Consider the following 19769-nt stretch of genomic DNA (forward strand, 5'->3'; position numbering starts at 1 on the left):
TCTCCTAACCATTGTTGCCCTAGGCAACCGACATTGGCTCTCTATACCTACTGGTGCTCACATTGGGCCAGATGCACTAAGCTTCAAAAGTGTTAAAATGGAGATAAATAAACAACCAGCCAATCCTCTCTTACCTGCCATGTCACAGACTGTGTTTGAAAAATGTCAGGCAGGAGCTGATTGGCTGGCTGTTTATTACTCTCCATTTTGTCCCTTTTAAAGCTTAGTGCATTTGGCCCATTATCATGCCTATATATAAAGGAATATCTTACCCCAGGCATTTGCCCTCCACTCATTATAGACCCTTGGGGCAGATGACATGGCCGATGAGGTATTCCAGACTGCAGTGTCTCACTGAAATCTTCAGTTTTAATCTATAACATAAGGAAATATGGATTAGAAGCAGCAAAAGCCAATCTGTGGTAAACCCGTTGATTGTAAGCTCCCGCGCTACCCTTTGTTTTACATTTCTAATTGTGATTGGACAATATTTACAGTCTCCCTTCTTGCACAGCGCTGCAAATTATGCACTATAAATGTATGGATACATGGAATTGTACACATCAGGAACGATTCAGACCTGATCGGATGGCTGCAAATTCACACAGAGGGCAATTATCCATACACTGCGCATGTGTACGGTTCACAGTACGAATGCGCAAGGCTGTCATGCGATAAACTCATGCAACTAGTTCTGTCTGCTGGCCGCTTACAAAGTGATTGACAGGGAGTGGGGAAAATGCAGGCGCGGCAATCCGGCTTATGGGAGGAACGGGGGTTGTGATGTCAGCTCCAGCCCGGATGTGTTTGTTTTTCATTGCAGCGCCGAGTAAGTCTCAGGCTACACGGCGCCTGCGATGACTTGTGCTCCATATAGAAAGCATTAGATGGTGAGCCTGTTACAATGGACATATTCGCACGGGTACGAGCGGATGTGCACCTGTACACATCCATTCCCACAGCGAGCACATTCATTCACAAGGTGGGATTTCACTGGAGCAGTGCTGGCTGCTGCACAATCGTGCGATCAGGTCTGAATCGGGCCCATTGTCTGCTCCGGACACCGGTCTCTTTGATTTCCTCTGTTACACTGTAATGCTGTAATATTCTGTTGCTCAGTATAGTAACAGTACCATAGGCCGACCATACCACATGCATTATGTTGACCGTTACAAAATGCTGACATGGGCAATAGGTCAACACACATATGGGTAACACAAGGTTTATTTTAAAAAAATGCTTCCCGTCAATCACCCGCTAGCGATAGAAATAATAGCAGGATTTTATTGCAGGGTGGCTTCGCCATCCGTACTATGGGATGTACACGTGCGTTGTCTGTTGGTAACTGCATGGTCTGTGAATTAGCAGCCATGCAATCAGGTCTGAATTATTCCCTTTTTTTTTTGTGTGTGTTGACCATTTCCACGTCGACCTTTTGACCCTGTCGACCATTTGCATGTCGATCATATAAGGTTGGCCTATTGATTGTCTACCTCATGATCCACACCCTCAGTAAGATACATTTGCACAACTGTAAAGGTCCCCATACATTAGGCTGTGGGTGCAGCACTGCAGCGCCGCGCGGGGAAGGCAGTCCGCAGTGTCCGTGAAGTGCTGAGCGGACACTGGTCCTTATTCAGATCTGATCGCAGTACAAACTTGTTCTCAAAATGGGCAAAACCATGTGCACTGCAGGTGGGGCAGATGTAACATGTGCAGAGAGAGTTCAATTTGGGTGGGGTGTGTTGAAACTGAAATCTAAATTGCAGTGTAAAAATAATGCAACCAGTATTTACCCTGCACAGAAACAAACTAACTCACACAAATCTAACTCTCTCTGCACATGTTACATCTGCCCCACCTGCTGTGCACATGGTTTTGCCCATTTTAAGAACAAATTTGTCCTGCGATCAGATCTGAGTAAGGGCCACTGTGGACAGCGGCGGCAGAACGTGAACTTTTTTTTAATGTTCTGCTGCCACTGTCCACAGTGTCCGCTCAGTGCTTCCTAGACACTGGGGACTGGCCGCCCTGCGCAATGCTGCAGTGCTATACCCACAGCCCGCGCAACACTGCACCCACAGCCCGGACACCACGCTGCCCGCCCCCTTCACATAGGTGTGTGCTAGCGGTGCTTTACTGCTGGCAAACACCTCCGGATCGTGAGTGCTTAAAAGCACCCGCGATGTGCCTCTGATGGGTCCATTCCAACCGTTTGAACCTGAATCAGGTAGATTTACTGTAACATTTGCAGAGAGATTGGGGCACCACACACACGTTTCGCCACTGGGTAGATTTACTGTAACCTTTTACTGTAACATTTGCAGAGAGATTTGGGGTGGGGTGTGTTTAAACTGAAATCTAAATTTCAGCGTAAGAATAAAAATATCGTTTGTGGGCTACATGCAGAAGCAGCCAGTATTTACCCTGCAGAGAAACAATTTAAATATACATCCTGATTCAGACCTGCTCGCTGGGCTGCAAGTATTTGGAGCCCAGCGAGCAGGTAAACGCTTTTAGCTATCGATGGCCATCCAATCTCTTTGACTGAATTGCCCATAGGCCAATCAGAATGTGGGGGTGGGGCTTCACAGATGTCAAGGGGCGGAGCTATGCTCCATGTCCTGTTACCTTGCAAAAAAGAAAAGAAAAAAGAAACATTGTTTATGCTGTGTCATCGATGTAGGGACACCATCTGGTTCTCCGCCATCGATGGCAAAAGTATTCAAATGGTGATATCCCCCGCGGCGTAACGCGGTGTGTGGGTATCACTCTCCATTTTATCACTTTTTGAAGCTTAGTGCGTCTGGCCCACTGTGTTATATCACTTCTCTTGGCACTGAAGACTGATTTCTGAATATGCTTATAGCTAAATAGATCATTTACTGTAATAGCTGTCCCCTCCCATTTCCCCAAGGAAACAGGACGTGACCCAGCTTGGTGATCTGAATTCCCTCCAGGGACCGCTCCTCACCCACTACATTTCCTTGTAGAAGACGTTTCAGGAAAGAACTGGGGCCAAGAGAAGCACATACTGAAGTTACACACGACTGAAATGATGTTGTGTTAATACAAACATTATGTCTTCAGTATAAATAATGCATTTCATTAAAAACTAATATTAAGGAGGGAAATTTGCTAATATGGGAGTTCTATTTGGGATGGGATGTTGCTATGGGCAACCAATCAGAATCAACTTATTTATTTAGCACCTTCTAGAAGATAATAGATAGTATCTGATTGGTTGCCCAATAGAAATGTCCCATCTGAAACAGAACTCTCATTTTAGTAAGCTTAGGGCCTGATTCAGACTGAGCTGCGAATCTATGGAGACCAGCGATCAGGTAAACGCCGCCCCGCACATATGAATATAGATAGTCACAGTCAGCGAGGAAGACCCTCATACACCCAACTCCACTCTCCCCTTACCACTCCATCTGGTTCCATGAGCTGGCCTGTCAAACTGAAATTATTCCACAGGTGGCATCTGGCATCACATAAGAGTGGCTGTTTGCTGCTTAGCAAGCCCTGAAATGCCCCCACCCCCCACCCCCCCGCCCAAACGTCCATTACCCCCCGGCCGCCGCTGAATCCCCTCTGTAAAATGCAAGGGGATTTACATGAAAAAATCCCCTCACATGCGGCTGAAGGGGAGAGAAAACATTTCATGGTCGCCGACCACCGAGTGATTTCTCTCCCCCCTTCGGAAATTAAAGTCAGAGTGAAATTACTTTTATTTCCGTCCGTGTCCGTCGAAGAGGGGGGGTGGGTGCCGCTACCCGGCAGGCATTGGCACGCCCATAGCCCCAGGGGAACACCCATAAAACGCTGGATGTTTCCCTGCTCCAGCCCCATTTCTGCCCCCATCTGCCCCGGCCCTCCCTCCCTACGACGACCGGCCGGCAAATGTGTAACTCGCCAAAGCCTTTTGCTGCCGCGGTCTGCACATACCGCGCAGACCCCATACCTTACTAATGGGCCCGATTTCGGCCTGTCTGATCATTAAATAACCACCCCCCCCAAGTATAAAATCCTAATAATACAATGGTTACAAAACATTCACAAGTACCATGCAAACTGGTGGCAACCTTACATCCAATATATACGTACTGCAAGGCTGTTGTTACAGTATGCTCTTATGCCAGTCTTTTGTATATGACAATAACATGTGAACGTGCACCTGACATGTTCATGCTTGCCATGACTTCATCGGAAAACTTTAATATAAATTCAAAGGCAGGGATCGATCTACATGAATCCCAATCCAAAACATGTAAACAGGGCGTTCTCTCTACTAAAGGGAGCACACACGGCGAGAGGTGACAGAGCACACGGAACCCTGACAGAATAGGCAGGATTTAAAGTGGGGGGAAATGGGGTGGAAGTGGAACTGAGTTCCACCACCTCTAATGGTAGGGGGAACTAGTTCCCCCTCCACCACAGCCCTGCACAGCAATATTTAAAAGAAAAGACGGTACTTGTGGAGTATCACGGCTCCCATCGTATGGCATCGTATGCCATATGTAGTGGCATACGATGGCATACGATGCGATACGATTTTTACCGATTTGTGAGCATTTTTGCTCAAAAATCGTATGCGATCGGATGCCATCCGATGCGATGCGATCTGCATACGATGCAGGTCGTGGGAGCCGTGATACTCCACAAGTACCGAAAAGACTGTCCCAGCAGCTTCCTTTTCTGTCACAGAGAATGTGATATCAATCCATCACAAGGATCTAATTCTGTTTGCCTTATGTTTAAGGGATACTACTACTGTGGACATTGTGTATAAGCAACTCTACTGTGGTGCATACATGCACAAGGAGTACTAGTGTGTAGCGTAACATGAATAATGGGCACTACTTAGTGACGTAATGTGAATAAGGGGCATTACTGTAATGTGAGAAAGGGGCTCTACTATGTGGTGTAATATGAGTCAAGGCACTACAATGTGAATAAGATTTTGATACTGTGTGCAGTAATTTAAATCGGATGCCACTATTGTTTGACTACTGTCCCTATATAAAGTATGGGAGGTAAAGCATGGGGGCTGACTGCATAATTGCATAATGGGGTGGGGGGCAGTGGCAGGGAAAATAAGTTCCATCACCTTTCCAGGACCACTTTAAGCCCAGAGAAAATTAGTTGCATTATTTTGTTGATGTTATTAAACGTAATCAAACATGTTTTCTGATACATATATATTAGTGCTATTTAAATAACCTAGTGCTATTTAAATAACCAAGGACACCAAGGACAGGGAAAGAGAGTTCATTACCAGAAAGGGGCACACTTCTATACTAGAAAGGGAGCTACATTGTTCAAATTCTGTGTATGGAATATGAAATGGAATAACTAATCGAAGATAACCAATTACACAGGTTGTAACAAAAAAAGTCTAATACCTTATTTGTAAACTTTCAAAATATTATGTTTGAGGGTCAGGGGTTGGCTGTGTACAGGGAGGCACTGTCACAGCCGCCACTCCCCCACCCCCAGAAACCCCTGCCCTCAGGCCGCCATAATAATACTCACCAGGCACACCAGGGAGAGGGAAGAGCCATGGCACAGGTGACAGGAAGCCAGGACACGGGGACAGGGGAGTGGTACTTCCAGAAGTTTAATTGACAGACAGGGGCTGGTGTGACTGGATCTGCTGTCCAATCACAGCAGCCACTGTCAATGAAGAACTTCTAAAAGTGCCGCTTTTGACATGATTCTTAATGGGGTTAGCCCTCCTGCTTCATCCCTTTAAGTGGGGTACACACCAGGACGATATGGCCCAAAACAAGTCAATTTAGATACAATCTCGACCGATTGTATGTAAATCGGCCGTGTTTTGGGCCATTTCAGTGTCCTTTTGATGCGATCCCGATCCGATGCACGGCCCTGCGGGTCGGTCGGTCTTTTCTGAGTTCCTACCTGCTGCAGGTAGGATCTCAGAACCGACCATTGCAGTAAGTGGGGGTCGTGATCGGATCGCGATCACATCAGCAGCATTTTCGCAGCGTGTCGGCGGCGCCGTCAGCTCGTGAGCGGGTTGTAGTTCCTGTGACGACCCGCTCACGAGCACCATCGTCCTGGTGTGTACCGGGTACTTGTTAGTGGGAGGAACACTTAATGGTGCCTCCCAAACTATTTGATATGTCACAAATATCTAAAGTAATATACTGTAAAGAAAATAGTTACTTATGACACAGAATATGTGTCATAGTTATATTCTTTGTATTATTTTAAACAAAATTACAGGGGAAGCGCTGCCTCCCCTGTCTGTACGTCCCTGCTTGCACTGCACAGTATGATTCTAATTACAGTATGATAAGTTGTGCTTCCACACAGAAGAAAAGAGTCTATTTGCTAAAAATAGAATTCAATTATTGAGTCTGTTGTACGTGATCTGTAGAATGTACTGTATGACTGTGCCGTATAAGTCGCAAGCATCTTATTATTCAATGATTCCTCTATAGGTATTTGGAGATCAACTTCAGCTCTGGGAATTATTTATTATAGATCAGGGGGTAATCAAACTCGGATCTTACGGTTTCCAGGTCACCCGACAGGTGGATTGGTTGCTATGGGCATCTTAAATAGAACTCCCATCTTAGTAAAATGACCCCTACATGCAAGTAATTGCATTCATTTAGAATTTGTACGGAAGAGCACTTTGATTCATTACTGTGCCCACAGTATGTATTAGGACTACAAATATATACTGCTGTCATGTCCCAGTAAATAAAATAGATTCATTTAAAATTGTCCCATGTTTACCAATGGGCTTAGGTGTTAATTTACCTGTCTGCTGTAATCCAGGGAGTCTCTGTCAACACCTAAAATCAAAATAAAGACGCAAGATGAATAAAAGTTACTGCAGAAAAGAAGCTATCATTTCAAATCATGACATAGTCCTGCAGTATTGTAGTACATTGATTATATATATATATATTTTGGCAGCGTCCAGCAATTAAGTAGACACCGCCCGCTATAGTGAAATCCCACCCTTGCAAATTAACGTACATGCCGTGAAAGATGTGTATGGCTAGCAAAGATTTTGCAACCGAGTGAAAATGTCCAGAACCACCGGTAAGACGTTCACCATCTAATGATTTTTCCACTGGTCAACTCACCACTCATCCCAAGTACCGCATAGCCCTGCACTTACTCGACGTCTGCAATGAAAACAGTCTAATCAAGGCCGGAGCTGATGTCACACACCACTACTGTAGGTCGACATGCATACAGGTCGACATGGCGGAAAGGTACAGTAGCAGGGGTTAGACCGACAGGGTCATTAGGTCGGCACAAGCATTCAGGGGCGGATCCAGAATAAAATGACAGGGGAGGCACCATGATAAAAGAGGGTTTAGGTGGGGGAGGGGCAGTGTTAGTGGTGCCAGTGTACATGCTAAGAGAGCGGCAGAGAGAGGGTGGGAATGGGATTAAAAATAGGCCCTGGCATTTAAAGTACGCAGGCCCACCATGGCGACAAAAGTGAAGGATGTAGTTGTGCGCGCGCCGAAGGCGCGCTCCGGAAAATGGTGTGTGGCCACTCAACAGGGGGCATGTCCTTGAGTGTAGTATACAACACCATATACAACTTCTACACATTATGCAACAAAACACTAGACCCCATTATACTTGTCCCTTACACATGATGCCAAATGGAATGAGCCAAAATTTACATAATGCCTCACAGATTGTGTCAAAATTCACATCAAGCCACACGGATTGAGCCAAAATTCACATAATGCCATATGGATTGTGTCAAAATTCACATAATGCCACACGGATTGAGCCAAAATTCACATAATGCCACAGGGATTGAGACAAAATTCACATAATGCCACACGTACAGTATTGATCCAAAATTCACATAATGCCACACGGATTGAGCCAAAATTCACATAATGCCACACGGATTGAGCCAGAATTCAAATAATGCCACACAGATTAAGCCAAAATTCACAATACGTTTCATAAACAGGAACATTTTCCACCAAAGGCGCACATTAAACATTTACACCATAATGTCCATTACACGTTAAGTTACACGCCATTATGTCCATTATGTATTATGTCAAACACCATAATGCCTATTAAAAATTATGCTACATAAGTGCTGCTTATCTACATGCTCATTGCCAAGGGTTCGATGCTCATTGCCAGAGGTTCCATGCTCATTGCGATGTGGGATTACATGCTCATTGCCAAGGGGAATACATGCTCGCGGTAAATGGGGGACAGCCGCCAGGCAGAAGTGATAGCCAATGACAGTGGCAGAGCCTGGCTGTATTCAGAGCACTGCAGGTCCCGGTTATTTGAAATAATACCCCTTTCACACCAGAAAATGCATTCCCAGGTTGGCCCCTTTTACACCAGCCTAGTCCCTGCATTTTCTGGTGTGAGGGGGAGAGAAAACCACCCCTCCCCCCTTTAACCAGATATCATATTTAACCGGCTATATCTTCGGAACCAACTGACTCATTTACATGAGACAAGTATCATATTGAAGAACTTTTGAGTGGGCTTTGAATGATTTTGGTCCAGTGAAACTGGAACGTTTGGTTCCAGAGTAATCTGCCCTCAAAGAACATGAACAGCCATGAAATTACATTTCAAAAATAAAAAAAATAGTTTACATGTAATATCTCTGGAACCGATTGACCGATATGGACCAGCCTGGTATCATATTAAAGACCCAGCGATTTGGAATTGAATGAGATCCACCCCAAGCTTCTGTGATGCCAGGGGGGAACTGGCAGCCGTCGGAACCTGGTGGGGGTCGGAATTGACGGGTCCCATATTATCCTATGGGGAAAAAACTTTACAGATTTGCCAGGCGATATCTCTGGTTCCCGGGGGGCTAGAGACACGGGGCTGGGCTCGTTGGAAAGCCCTGGTCCTCAGCTACAAAATGAAATGACAGAGGAGGCACGTGCCCGGGTGCCCCCCCCCCTGAATCCGCCACTGCAAGCATTAGGTCGACATGGGGAAGGTCATGTTTTTTTTGGAAACGCATGTGCCGACAGGCGGTATTTCATGCCCTACCATCCACTAGGGCATGGCGGGAGACTAAAATAGTGTGCCGAGCGCAGCATTGCACAGAGCCGAGGTGACGCGGTGCTACGTTTCAGTGTCCATGTCAACTGTGTCGACATTCGGAACAAAAAAATGTGAAAACTTCATGTCAACCTTTTGACCATTTAGATAATGCTTGTGTCATCCTAATGAACCTGTCGACTTAACCCGTGTCCTCCTTCAGTCATGTCGACATTCCTGCTTGTTGATCTTCATGCATGTCGACCTGCATGCATGTCGACCTAGTGGTGTCGACCTAATGCTTGTAGACGTAGTTGCTGTCTATCCATGATCCCATTCAATTTCTATATCTGTGCAATCTCCATCTTGCCAGCTCCCTTTCATATCTTGCCCTTGTAAATGAAGTATTGTTAAACACAGTCTGTGATATGGCAGTTAGGAGATGATTGGCTGGTGGTTTATCACTCTCCATTTTATCACTGTTCAAGCTTAGTACATCTGGCCATTAGACACCTACTGGGAAGTCATTCAGGTGCAGGGGTAAACTGTACGCATATCAATCGAGGTTTTGCATACTGTACATCTGGGCCGCAGTGTGCACAGGCAGTAAGTGACTTGCGAGCATTGTATTTTCATTTTTAGGCATTAGTAAATTTACCCCCTTTGTCTCCATCAGAGCCCAGCAGAGAGAATAATCCATAATCCTGCAAAACAGTTTCATAGCCTTGCATTTTGTGGCCTGCTATCTGCAGCAACCATGTGCAGTTCTAGATAAACCAGGGTTGCCGACCCTCCCGGAATTACCGGGAGTCTCCCGAAAATCGGGTCCCCCTCCCGGCACCCCGGAAGGGTGGACAACCCTCCCGGATTCAGGGGGGACCCCCGATGCGCCCACGATTGCGGCATTTAAATGCCGCAATCCGCGGGTCTCAGAGGAGAGGGCGGAGCTAAAATGGCAAAATCGCATCATTTTAGCCCCGCCCCCTCCACGGAGATCCGTGAATTCAACAGTTTGCCACAATGGGGGCGGGGCTTAGTGACGTCGCGCTCAAGCCCCCCCCCCCCCCCCCCCCCAAACAGCTGATGAGACTCTCCTCTCCGGGCTTCTCCCAGAGAGGAGAATATTAAAGTCGGCAACCCTGAGATAAACAAGCACACAATCCACTAATAGATCTATGACATAATAAGAGCACTTGGGATAAGTGAACGAGCCAAATACAGACCCCTCAAAAACATTTTTGGGAATAAAATGCAGTGGTGTAGTTAGGTGCCACGGGGCCCGGAGCAAGGGCATTTTTTGCGCCCCCCCCCCCCCCAATATGTCATAGGTGAGGCTCCTGCGCAGTGAAAAGTTGGCACGGACCAACATTATACCACACACCGTAATGCCCATTGCACATTTTAGTGAACTTTGTAATTCCAATTACACATAAGCCCACACATGATGCCAATGACATACTATATAACACTCCGCAATGCCCATGACATACTATATAACACTCCGCAATGCCCATGACATACTATATAACACTCCGCAATGCCCATGACATACTATATAACACACCGCAATGCCCATGACATACTATATAACACTCCGCAATGCCCATGACATACTATATAACACTCCGCAATGCCCATGACATACTATATTACACTCCGCAATGCCCATGACATACTATATAACACTCCGCAATGCCCATGACATACTATATAACACTCCGCAATGTCCATGACATACTATATTACACTCCGCAATGCCCATGACATACTATATAACACACCATAATGCCCATTACACATTTGACACATAAGTGCCACTTACCTAGATGCTCAATGCCAGGGGCTTCATGCTCAATGCCAAGGGGCTTCATGCTCGATGCCAAGGGGGACTGAATTTGCTCGTTGTCCAGGGGTGCAGAACTGTGCAGCGGCCCGCTCCCGGCCGCTGTGCAGCAAGGTGGGAGGCAGTGGCGTAACTATACCTCCGCAGCCCCCGCGGTGGCGGGGGGGCGCAGAGAAATTGGGGGCGCCGCCGGGGGGCTGCGGAGGTATAGTTACCTGTGGTCTTCGTCTCGCCCGGCTCTCTGCCGGGACCTGCCTGACGTCACGGTCCCGGCCGGCTCCTGCTGCAATGAAAACTGACTATTATAAAATGGCTGCCCCCATACTGCAGACAGTTTTCTGTGGGTGGGTGCAACAGGGTGCGTGGGTGCAGCAGGGTGGGCGGGTTGGTGCCGCAGGGTGGGTGGGTGCAGCAGGGTGGGACGGTTGGTGGGTGGGTGCAGCAGGGTAGGTGGGTGTGTGCTTGCAGCAGGGTGGGTTTGTTTGTGCAGCAGGGTGGGTGGGTGGGTTTGTGCAGCATTTGGGTTTGTGCATCAGGGTGGGTGGGTGGTTGGGTTTGTGCAGCAGGGTGGGTGGGTGGCTGCTTGCAGCAGGGTGGGTGAGTTTGTGCAGCAGGGTGGGGTTGTGCAGCTGGGTGGGTGGTTGCAGCAGGGTGGGTGGGTTTGTGCAGCATTTGGGTTTGTGCAGCAGGGTGGGTGGGTGGCTGCTTGCAGCAGGGTGGGTGGGTTTGTGCAGCAGGGTGGGTGGGAGCATTTGCAGCAGGGTGGGTGGGTGCGTGGGTGATACAGGGTGGATGCAGCAGGGTGGGAGGGTGCACCTTACCTCACCCCTCCCCCTGCTGTGCTGCGCTGCGTCGCGTCCACCCCTCCCTCCCCTCCTCCTGGCTCCCCGCTCCCCGCTGTGTCCGGGAGAAACTGCAGGGCTGCTATGTAAAATTCATATCTCCCGCTGGACCGCTAGCCAATAGGCGCTCGCGGTCCAGCAGCCACCAGTTGATTGGCTTCTGGACCGCAAGCGCCCATTGGCGTGCGGGAGACATGTTGTGAATTTTACATAGCCGCAGCAGCAGCACGTCTCTCGCGGGGGAGCGGGCAGGGCAACGGCGGAGGCGGCTGAGCGAGCTGGCATACTATATAACACTTCGCAATACCCATGACATACTATATAACACTCCGCAATGCCCATGACATACTATATAACACTCCGCAATGCCCATGACATACTATATAACACTCCGCAATGCCCATGACATACTATATAACACTTCGCAATGCCCATGACATACTATATAACACTCAGCAATGCCCATGACATACTATATAACACTCTGCAATGCCCATGACATACTATATAACACTCTGCAATGCCCATGACATACTATATAACACTCTGCAATGCCCATGACATACTATATAACACTCCGCAATGCACATTGCATACTATATAACACACCATAATGCCCACATTTGACACATAAGTGCCACTTACCTAGATGTTCAATGCCAGGGGCATCATGCTCAATTCCCAGGGGCTTCATGCTCGATGCCAAGGGGGACTGAATTTGCCGGTGTGAGGAATGTCGAGATCTGAGACATCTGCTCCCAGACTGTCCTTGGATGAAAAGGCAGCCGAAGACCAAGACGATGGTGAGGCCACAGGCGGAGCAACGACGGAAACATGGGGACTCGGGCCTGATGGATGAAGAGTGGATGACCCCTGATGGCGGAGTCCAGAAACGGCAGAAAGAAGCCAGAGAAATAGAGCGGAAGAGCCTGCTTGAAGTGAGTTCGCAGGTGCCCATTTGGTCTGTGCCAGCCCCGAAGAAGAGAGGCGCTGGTGTGAAGAAGGTGGCCGTGGTAACCTCAGCGGAAACCACGTGGAAGCCCTCATGTTGGGAATGTTGGAAGCAGGGACGTTTGGCCCATGAGTGCACCTGTGAAGATACCATGGCGATGTTGTGCCCAGAGAAGAAGACCCCTGGAAAAGATTTGTTCCCGTTGAAGGCGGATGCGAATGACCAGGAGGTGAAGAAACCACGCGGTGAGGAAGAGCGTGAAGACCCAGTGGCAAGGAAGCCCAGAAGTTCCCGAGGTTGGCAGAGTCCTTAACCTGGACGGTTAGAACAGGAATGCCCAGGGTATCTCAAAGTGCCAGCGGAAAAGAGGGAGTAAGCTGAGGAAGAAAGTCGGCACCTGGCGCCAGAGTCTGTGGAGAAGAGTCCACTCTGAAGTGTTAGCAATGCCTGAAGAACCGGATTTGCAGGATGTGGAGCAGTGTTCGCAGTCGATCGCCCTCGGAGAAGAGGAAGAGAAGATCCTGGAGCAAGACCCCTGCTGGAAGAACGGACTTGGATGGAGGAAGGGGAAGGAGAGGATGGTGATGCCATGGGAGGGACCGTTCCCAGAGATATGGAGCCGTTGGAAGTGCCCCATGAAGAAGCTTGTCCGATAGTGACGATTGCCCGGGAGGAAAGAGATACCCCGGAGGAATTCGCCGTAGGTTGGTGGTCAGCTCCACCCCATGGAGCCCGCGATGACGACCCAGACCAGGTGGAGGAAGAAGCATGGGTGGACGCTGCACCCATTGAAGAGGATTCTCCCTGGTGGCCTATGGTGAATGGCCATAACAAGCAGCCACTTCCCCAGAGGATCCGGAGAGTAGTGTCAGGAGGGACGGAGATTAGTCCGGAGCCAGTGGAAGAAAGTGGGGTCACAGTTGGTCTGGGTTGGGCTCCCGAAGAGTACTTCCCTGAGAGGACATCGGAATGCCCTGACTCCGGGATATCGGTGAGTGAGGACTTTGTAGGGACTACAAAGGAAAAGGTGGTGGGGAAATGTAATGAAGTGCCCCGGTGCTGGGACAGCTCCCCTGCTCCCAGCACCGGAGCAGCCGCAGCAGGGACGGGGAGAGGTAAGGCTGGGTCCCCCACGGGACACCACCTCCCCCGGAGCAGGGATCAGCTGTCTGATCCCTGTGCCAATAGTGCAGGCAGCGGCGGAGAGGAACAGCGCTGGGATCAACGCACGGATCCCAGCGCTGACAGTGCGGGCAGCGAAGCGGCGGTGGACAGAGCGGGGCTTTGGATCTGGCGCCGCTGCGGCCGCCAATCCAAAGCGCCGCTCGCAGCAGTTTAAATCTCCTGCCGTTCGGGAGCCAATCAGCGCTCGCCGCGCCGTCCCCAAGCCCGCCCCCGGCGTCTGACGTCAGACGCCGCCGGGAGGCGAAGAAGGAGGAAGTCCCTACGCCGGCGGAGCGCAGGAGCGCCCCGGCTGAAGACAGAAGACGGCGCTGGACAAGGAAGATGGCGGCGCAGCAGAGAAGGACCCCGTCGGCAGACGCAGGAGGACGCCGGGATCAAGCAAGAAGATCTCCGACATCATCTGGCTGCAGAGAAGAAGAGGTGCCGCCGCTGGCCATGACAGGCCAGTGGCAGACGGAGAGGCCAGCAGGGGTGGAATGCAGAAGAGCTGACGAAGCTCCCCCCTGTGGCCTCTCCCAACTTCAGGTAGGCGGCCCCCAGGCCACCTACCCCTACCCTAGACCACCGGGTATCGGGCTCTAGGCCCGTGGGTACTTTCAGGCCCCTCCGGCCTGTGGGCATTGTAGTCGGGCCCTCTCGGCCCGTGGCCAATTGATTGTTGGGCCCTCCTGGCCCCTGGTATTTAGCTGGGCCCTCCTGGCCCCAGGGCTTTCTTTCTCCCCCAATTAACCGGGCACTAGGCCTGTGGCACAATAGCCGGCGTAAGGCCCGAGGCCCCCATAACTTGGGGGCTAATTGAATCAGGCCTCTAGGCCTGTGCCCTAGTCAGACACTAGGCCTGTGGACACAGACAGGCACTAGGCCTCAGCCGCCAGTTAGGAGTGAGTGTAGTGAAGGCACTGGTGTAAGTGGTTAGTAAAAGGGCCCTAGGCCCCATATTGAGGTTTCCGGTGGGTGGTTGGGGTTAACAGGTAGACGTGCTCCGCGGCAGGCCCCTCGTGGTTCCCCAGGTAGCTAACTGGTACCGTTTTAGAGTGAGCATACGCTGGCCAGCTCTAGTCAGGAAGGGAGTACATCTGAATACAGGCAGAGGTTAAAGGAGCAGTTGGTTGGTAAGGTCTTGTACTGTATTGTACGTTGTTGTCCATGAAGAGCAAAGTTGTTTAGATTTTCGTAGTTGTGTTGAACCACACACACTTAGTCAGTTCTAGGGCTTTGTGTGGTAGTTATATAGTCGTGCCACATTTAGGTTCGTTAGGCTCTGCACGGGTCTGGTGTTTGTCTCCTTACAGGGACCTGTGAGGAGAACCGAGGGTTGGAGCTCAAGAGTGCGGACGCAGTACAAGAGTGAGGACGGTGTGTGTCATCTTGTTTGTCCGTCTGTGTGTGTGTTCCTGCCTATCTCCCTTACTTCCTCCATCCAGGGCGTACGCAGACCTTGTACCCCGTGCAAGGTCAAGGCCTCACCTAGGTGCACAAGTGCCAATAGGTGACACTCCGGGCTCTGAGGCAGTGTGCCGATGATGATGTTTCCCGGAGCCCAGAGGGTGCCTCTGTAGAGACGTCGCGGGACGGAGGGCGCATCGGACTTCATCCAGGAGGAACAGCTCTCACCTACTCTCTTTCCTCCTAGGTGTTCGTGTCCGGGTGCCGGAGAATTCCAGGACCGTGATTTGGCACGGCCTGAAGGTGAGAGGGTGTGCGGCGCCAGGTAAGTGGTCCGACGACACCTGCACGGCAGCAGGCACCACACCGCACCGCCCCTACACCCATCTCACAATTAACATTGCTGCAGTGTGTACTAATTCCAATATTGGGAATAACCTCCTGTTGCTCTAGTTCAATGGTTCCAACCCTTGTCCTCAATTAAGCCCAACAGTGCACATGTTCCAGGTCACCTGGCAGGTGCACAGGTGCACTCATTATTCAGACACGTTTTAAAAGATCCACAGGTGGAGCCAATTACTTCACTTTTGATTCTTTGTGGAGACCTTGAGGACCAGGGTTGGGAACCACAACTCTAGTGTGTACCCAACTTTACAGCCATGGAACAGTTAACATACACACACACCTAACTAATCTGCTGTTTGTATGGAGCACCACATTATACAAATGAAACATCACATTGCTGTATACACCTCACTCTTGATACACATTACAGATTCATAACACACACCACGGATTCATTACAGTTCTGCACACATTGCTAAGCTCACAGAAAGCATTTATCAACCATGCCGTGTTCAATCAATATAATTTCTAATATAAACACTCCAAAGAATAAACAAAACAAAGTTATTAGCAAACAAAATTAGATTCTTATTAATGAGTTTTAGGCATACGTGTCTCTTCTCCCAGAATGTTCCGGAGATTCCAGAGTTATGGGTAGTCCTCCCAACGTCTCAGGCCCGTCTCCTTGTTGCCCCCTGCTGTGGGATACTGCTAACTGCATGCGTTTAACCAAGAGTGGTCAACCACATCATTGTTGATCTAGACCAGTGGTTCCCAACCCTGGTCCTCAATTACCCCCAACAGTGCACGTTTTGCAGGTCTCCACAAAGAAATAATTAGCTATAATTAGCTCCACTTTTGGATGTTTTCAAATGTGCCTGAATAATGAGTGCACCTGCTGGGTGACCTGGAAAACGTGCACTGTTGGGGGTACTTGAGGACCAGGGTTGGGAACCACTGATATAGACCAGTGTTTTTCAACCACTGTGCCCACACTAGTGTGCCTTGCCTTGAGCTGGTCTCAAGTGTGCCCCCAGATCTAGAGATGCTCAAACCAGTTTACAGCCACCACCAGTTCCACTGTTATATACTGGTCTCTTCTTTTCATGTATGGGGCCAATGTATTTTATTTTTGTTACCTGTTGGGACCAGTGTAATTGTTTTTTTTTTTATATGGGGGCCAATAGGTTTTTTTTTTCCTGTGGGGGCCAATGTGTTTTGCCCTGTGGGGATCTTATGCTGTGCATTGGCCATTTTAAAATCTTATTTAGTGTGCTGCAAGGTAAAAAGGTTGAAAATCAATGAACTAGATGGTTGAGGGGTTGGGAGAGATTACAGTCTCCTAGTATGGGCCGGGGATGGGTACAGACCATACAGAGAAGTTGTAATATATAATCCTCAGAACAGCAGAGTTGCTGCATGGAACCGGTCAGGACCAGTGGCTTGGTGTCCGGCAGTGGCGTAACTACCAACTAACTATTTTGCGCCCCGCTGCTGTCTCTGCCGGTACCTGCCTGCCATGCCTGGTGCCGTCACGGTCCCGTCTCTCCCATCGCTGGCTAGTGGCTCCTGCTGCTATAATGAAAAGTCTCTTAGAAAATGGCTGCCCCCATACTGCTGACAGAAAAACTGCAGTATGGGGGCAGCCATTTTCTAAGTGTCCATTTTCAGTGAGAGGGAGAGACGGGACCGTGACGGGACCGTGCACGGTAGGCAGGTACCGGCAGAGACAGCAGCGGGTAACTATAGCCCCGCAGACCCCCGGCGCCCAAACTTTCTCTGCGCCTCCCCGCCACCACGGGGGCTGCAGAGCTATAGTTACGCCACTGGTGTCCGGACTCTTCAAGCTCTTACCTAATCTCTTAGCCCTGGGTAGATTCCTAGGATCTGTGCAGGAGCCATTTTTATTTAATAAGCAGAAATAGGCAACATTTAACCACGACATTGGGGTGACATTTGCTTGAGGCTTCATGCTTTTATAATACCATGAAGACCTTGGTTGTTACTTCTAATATCTTTAACATTTGCAGTTGGGGTACTTTATCCCATATATTATTTACTAAGGAGAACTCCCTGAACACGGAGCCTGGGTACGCTGTAAATCCTGCAATACAGATTATTTACTTTGACAGCTGCCTGCAAGTTGGATTTATAACTCTGCTTCTCCGTCTGTATCTATCCTGGTAATAGGGAGGTTCAATTTGCATATTTGTCATCACTGGCCCCAGGACAAAGACGGAGTGATTTGCATATTTCCATCCATAATTTTGTCAGGACTAAATCATGTATTCTCTTGTTCTGTGGGATAGAGCAGATCATTGCTAAAAACTAATAAAGTCCCAGCTGTTTAAAGGCTAATACATCTCTGCAGTTAAAATAGACACTGTGGGGTAAGTTTAATAAGATGGGAGATCTACTGAAGATGGGATGTTGCTATGGGAAACCAATCAGAAACTACGGGTGAAATTTAATAGGATGAGAGATTCAGAAAGTGAGAGATTTGGTAAAAAATCTCCAGTTTTTTTAAAGCGGCAATCATTTACACTGCAGAATCAAACTGGTTTTGCAGTGTAAATGATTGCCACTTCAAAAAAACAGAAGATTTCTTACCAAATCTCACACTTTCTGAATCTCTCATCCTATTACATGTCACCCTATATGTCATTTAGCACCTTCTATTATTATTATTATTATTATTAACAGGTTCTTATATAGCACACACAAATTTTGCAGTGCTTTACAGAGAATAGTTATGAGCAAAAACGCATAACAAATTACAGTACAAGACAGTTTAGGACAAGTACATGGTTAATATGGATAGTTGCATCAGGGGACAGGACACTGAAGCAATTATCAGGGTGGCAGAGGTTTATATATGCTAAGAAAGGTACATGAGGAGAGAGGGCCCTGCTCGTGAGAGCTTACATTCCAAAGGGGAGGGTTAGACATACAGGGGTGACACAGAAGGGGTAGAAGTGAGTATAAACAGAAGGTTCGGATGAGAGATGGTCGGGTTTTATGCAGGAGACTCTTAATAGGTTGCTATGGGCAACATCCCATCTTTAATAGAACTCTCATCTTAGTAACACACACATATACAAACACATATACACACACATACACACAGTCACACACACACACACACACACACACACACACACACACACACACACACACACACACACACACACACACACACACACACACACACCATACTTTACAGCCAGCAAAGATAGCCAAAAAGGAGACCAGCACACCACCATAACTATGAAAATGTATATAAAAAAATTAAACATTTTTACAGCAGCAGCATGTCATCAAATGGACAAAACGATACTTATCAGTATTTCCATGGGTGCTGTATACTGCCAGGTGACCTCGTCACCCGACAGCTGTTTTGGTGGACAAACCACCTTCCTCAAAGGCACACTTACATGCACTATATAAAGAGTCAAGGTACCTGCCAAAATCAGTTGAAATACAATCACCTACAGTATACCTTCCTAACTGTGCCTTACCTGTTAAACTCTGTAGCATACCACAGTGGAACGCATGCAGACAGTGGTGGAACGCACTTCTGCTTCCTGTGTTCAAATGGGAAAGTGTCTGGAGTGATCTAAGGAGGCAGAGTAACCCGCAATTACTATATGGGTCAGGCCCTATATGCTTACTACCTCTCCCAGCACTGTTTGTGTGTAAAAACACTCAGTCCTGTTTGTGTCTCTGTCAGTCCTATCAGTGGGTCTAATTCAGATGCAGTTATTCTTGCTATCACCATTGCTATCTTTAGCTGTACGCAGGGCAGCCGAGAGGGGGGGGGAGCGGGTACTAATTACCCGGGCCCAGGCTTGCTGGAGGGGCCCCGCAGGGGCCCTGGTCCGACCCCTCCCTTCCCCCTCCGTCCCTCCCGGGTAGCAACAGCAGCACACACTTCTACAGCATGCGCTGTGCTGACAGCAGGCTCAGCATGAGTGTCTCACTGACAGCATGAGAGGTCATGCTGAGCCTGCTGTCAGCACAGCACATGTTGTAGGTGTGTGCTGCTGCTGCTGCTGCTGAGATTACAGTTTTTAGAGTTTTTTTTAGGGCGGGGCCTAAGTGCGGGAGATGCCCACACCCCCACACTTAGGCCACGCCTCCAAAATTTTACCGGGGCCCGGCATTCCTCTCGGCTGCC

General features: G+C 48.8%; 1 protein-coding gene across 1 annotated transcript in view; it reads right to left on the minus strand.

Annotated features, from left to right (window-relative positions):
• The window catches only part of POU2F3 (POU class 2 homeobox 3), a 98695-nt gene that overhangs the window by 43628 nt on the left and 35298 nt on the right, over positions 1-19769 (minus strand). The window contains exons 3-4 of the mRNA XM_083161883.1: positions 6796-6830; positions 273-374 (exon numbers count right to left, since the gene is read on the minus strand). Coding sequence (XP_083018009.1) covers positions 273-374; positions 6796-6830 — 137 coding nt within the window. The remainder of the gene's footprint in view (positions 1-272; positions 375-6795; positions 6831-19769) is intronic.

This window comes from Crinia signifera, chromosome 19 (genome assembly GCF_055691185.1).
Source record: "Crinia signifera chromosome 19, ASM5569118v1, whole genome shotgun sequence".
Taxonomy (NCBI): Eukaryota; Metazoa; Chordata; class Amphibia; order Anura; family Myobatrachidae; genus Crinia; species Crinia signifera.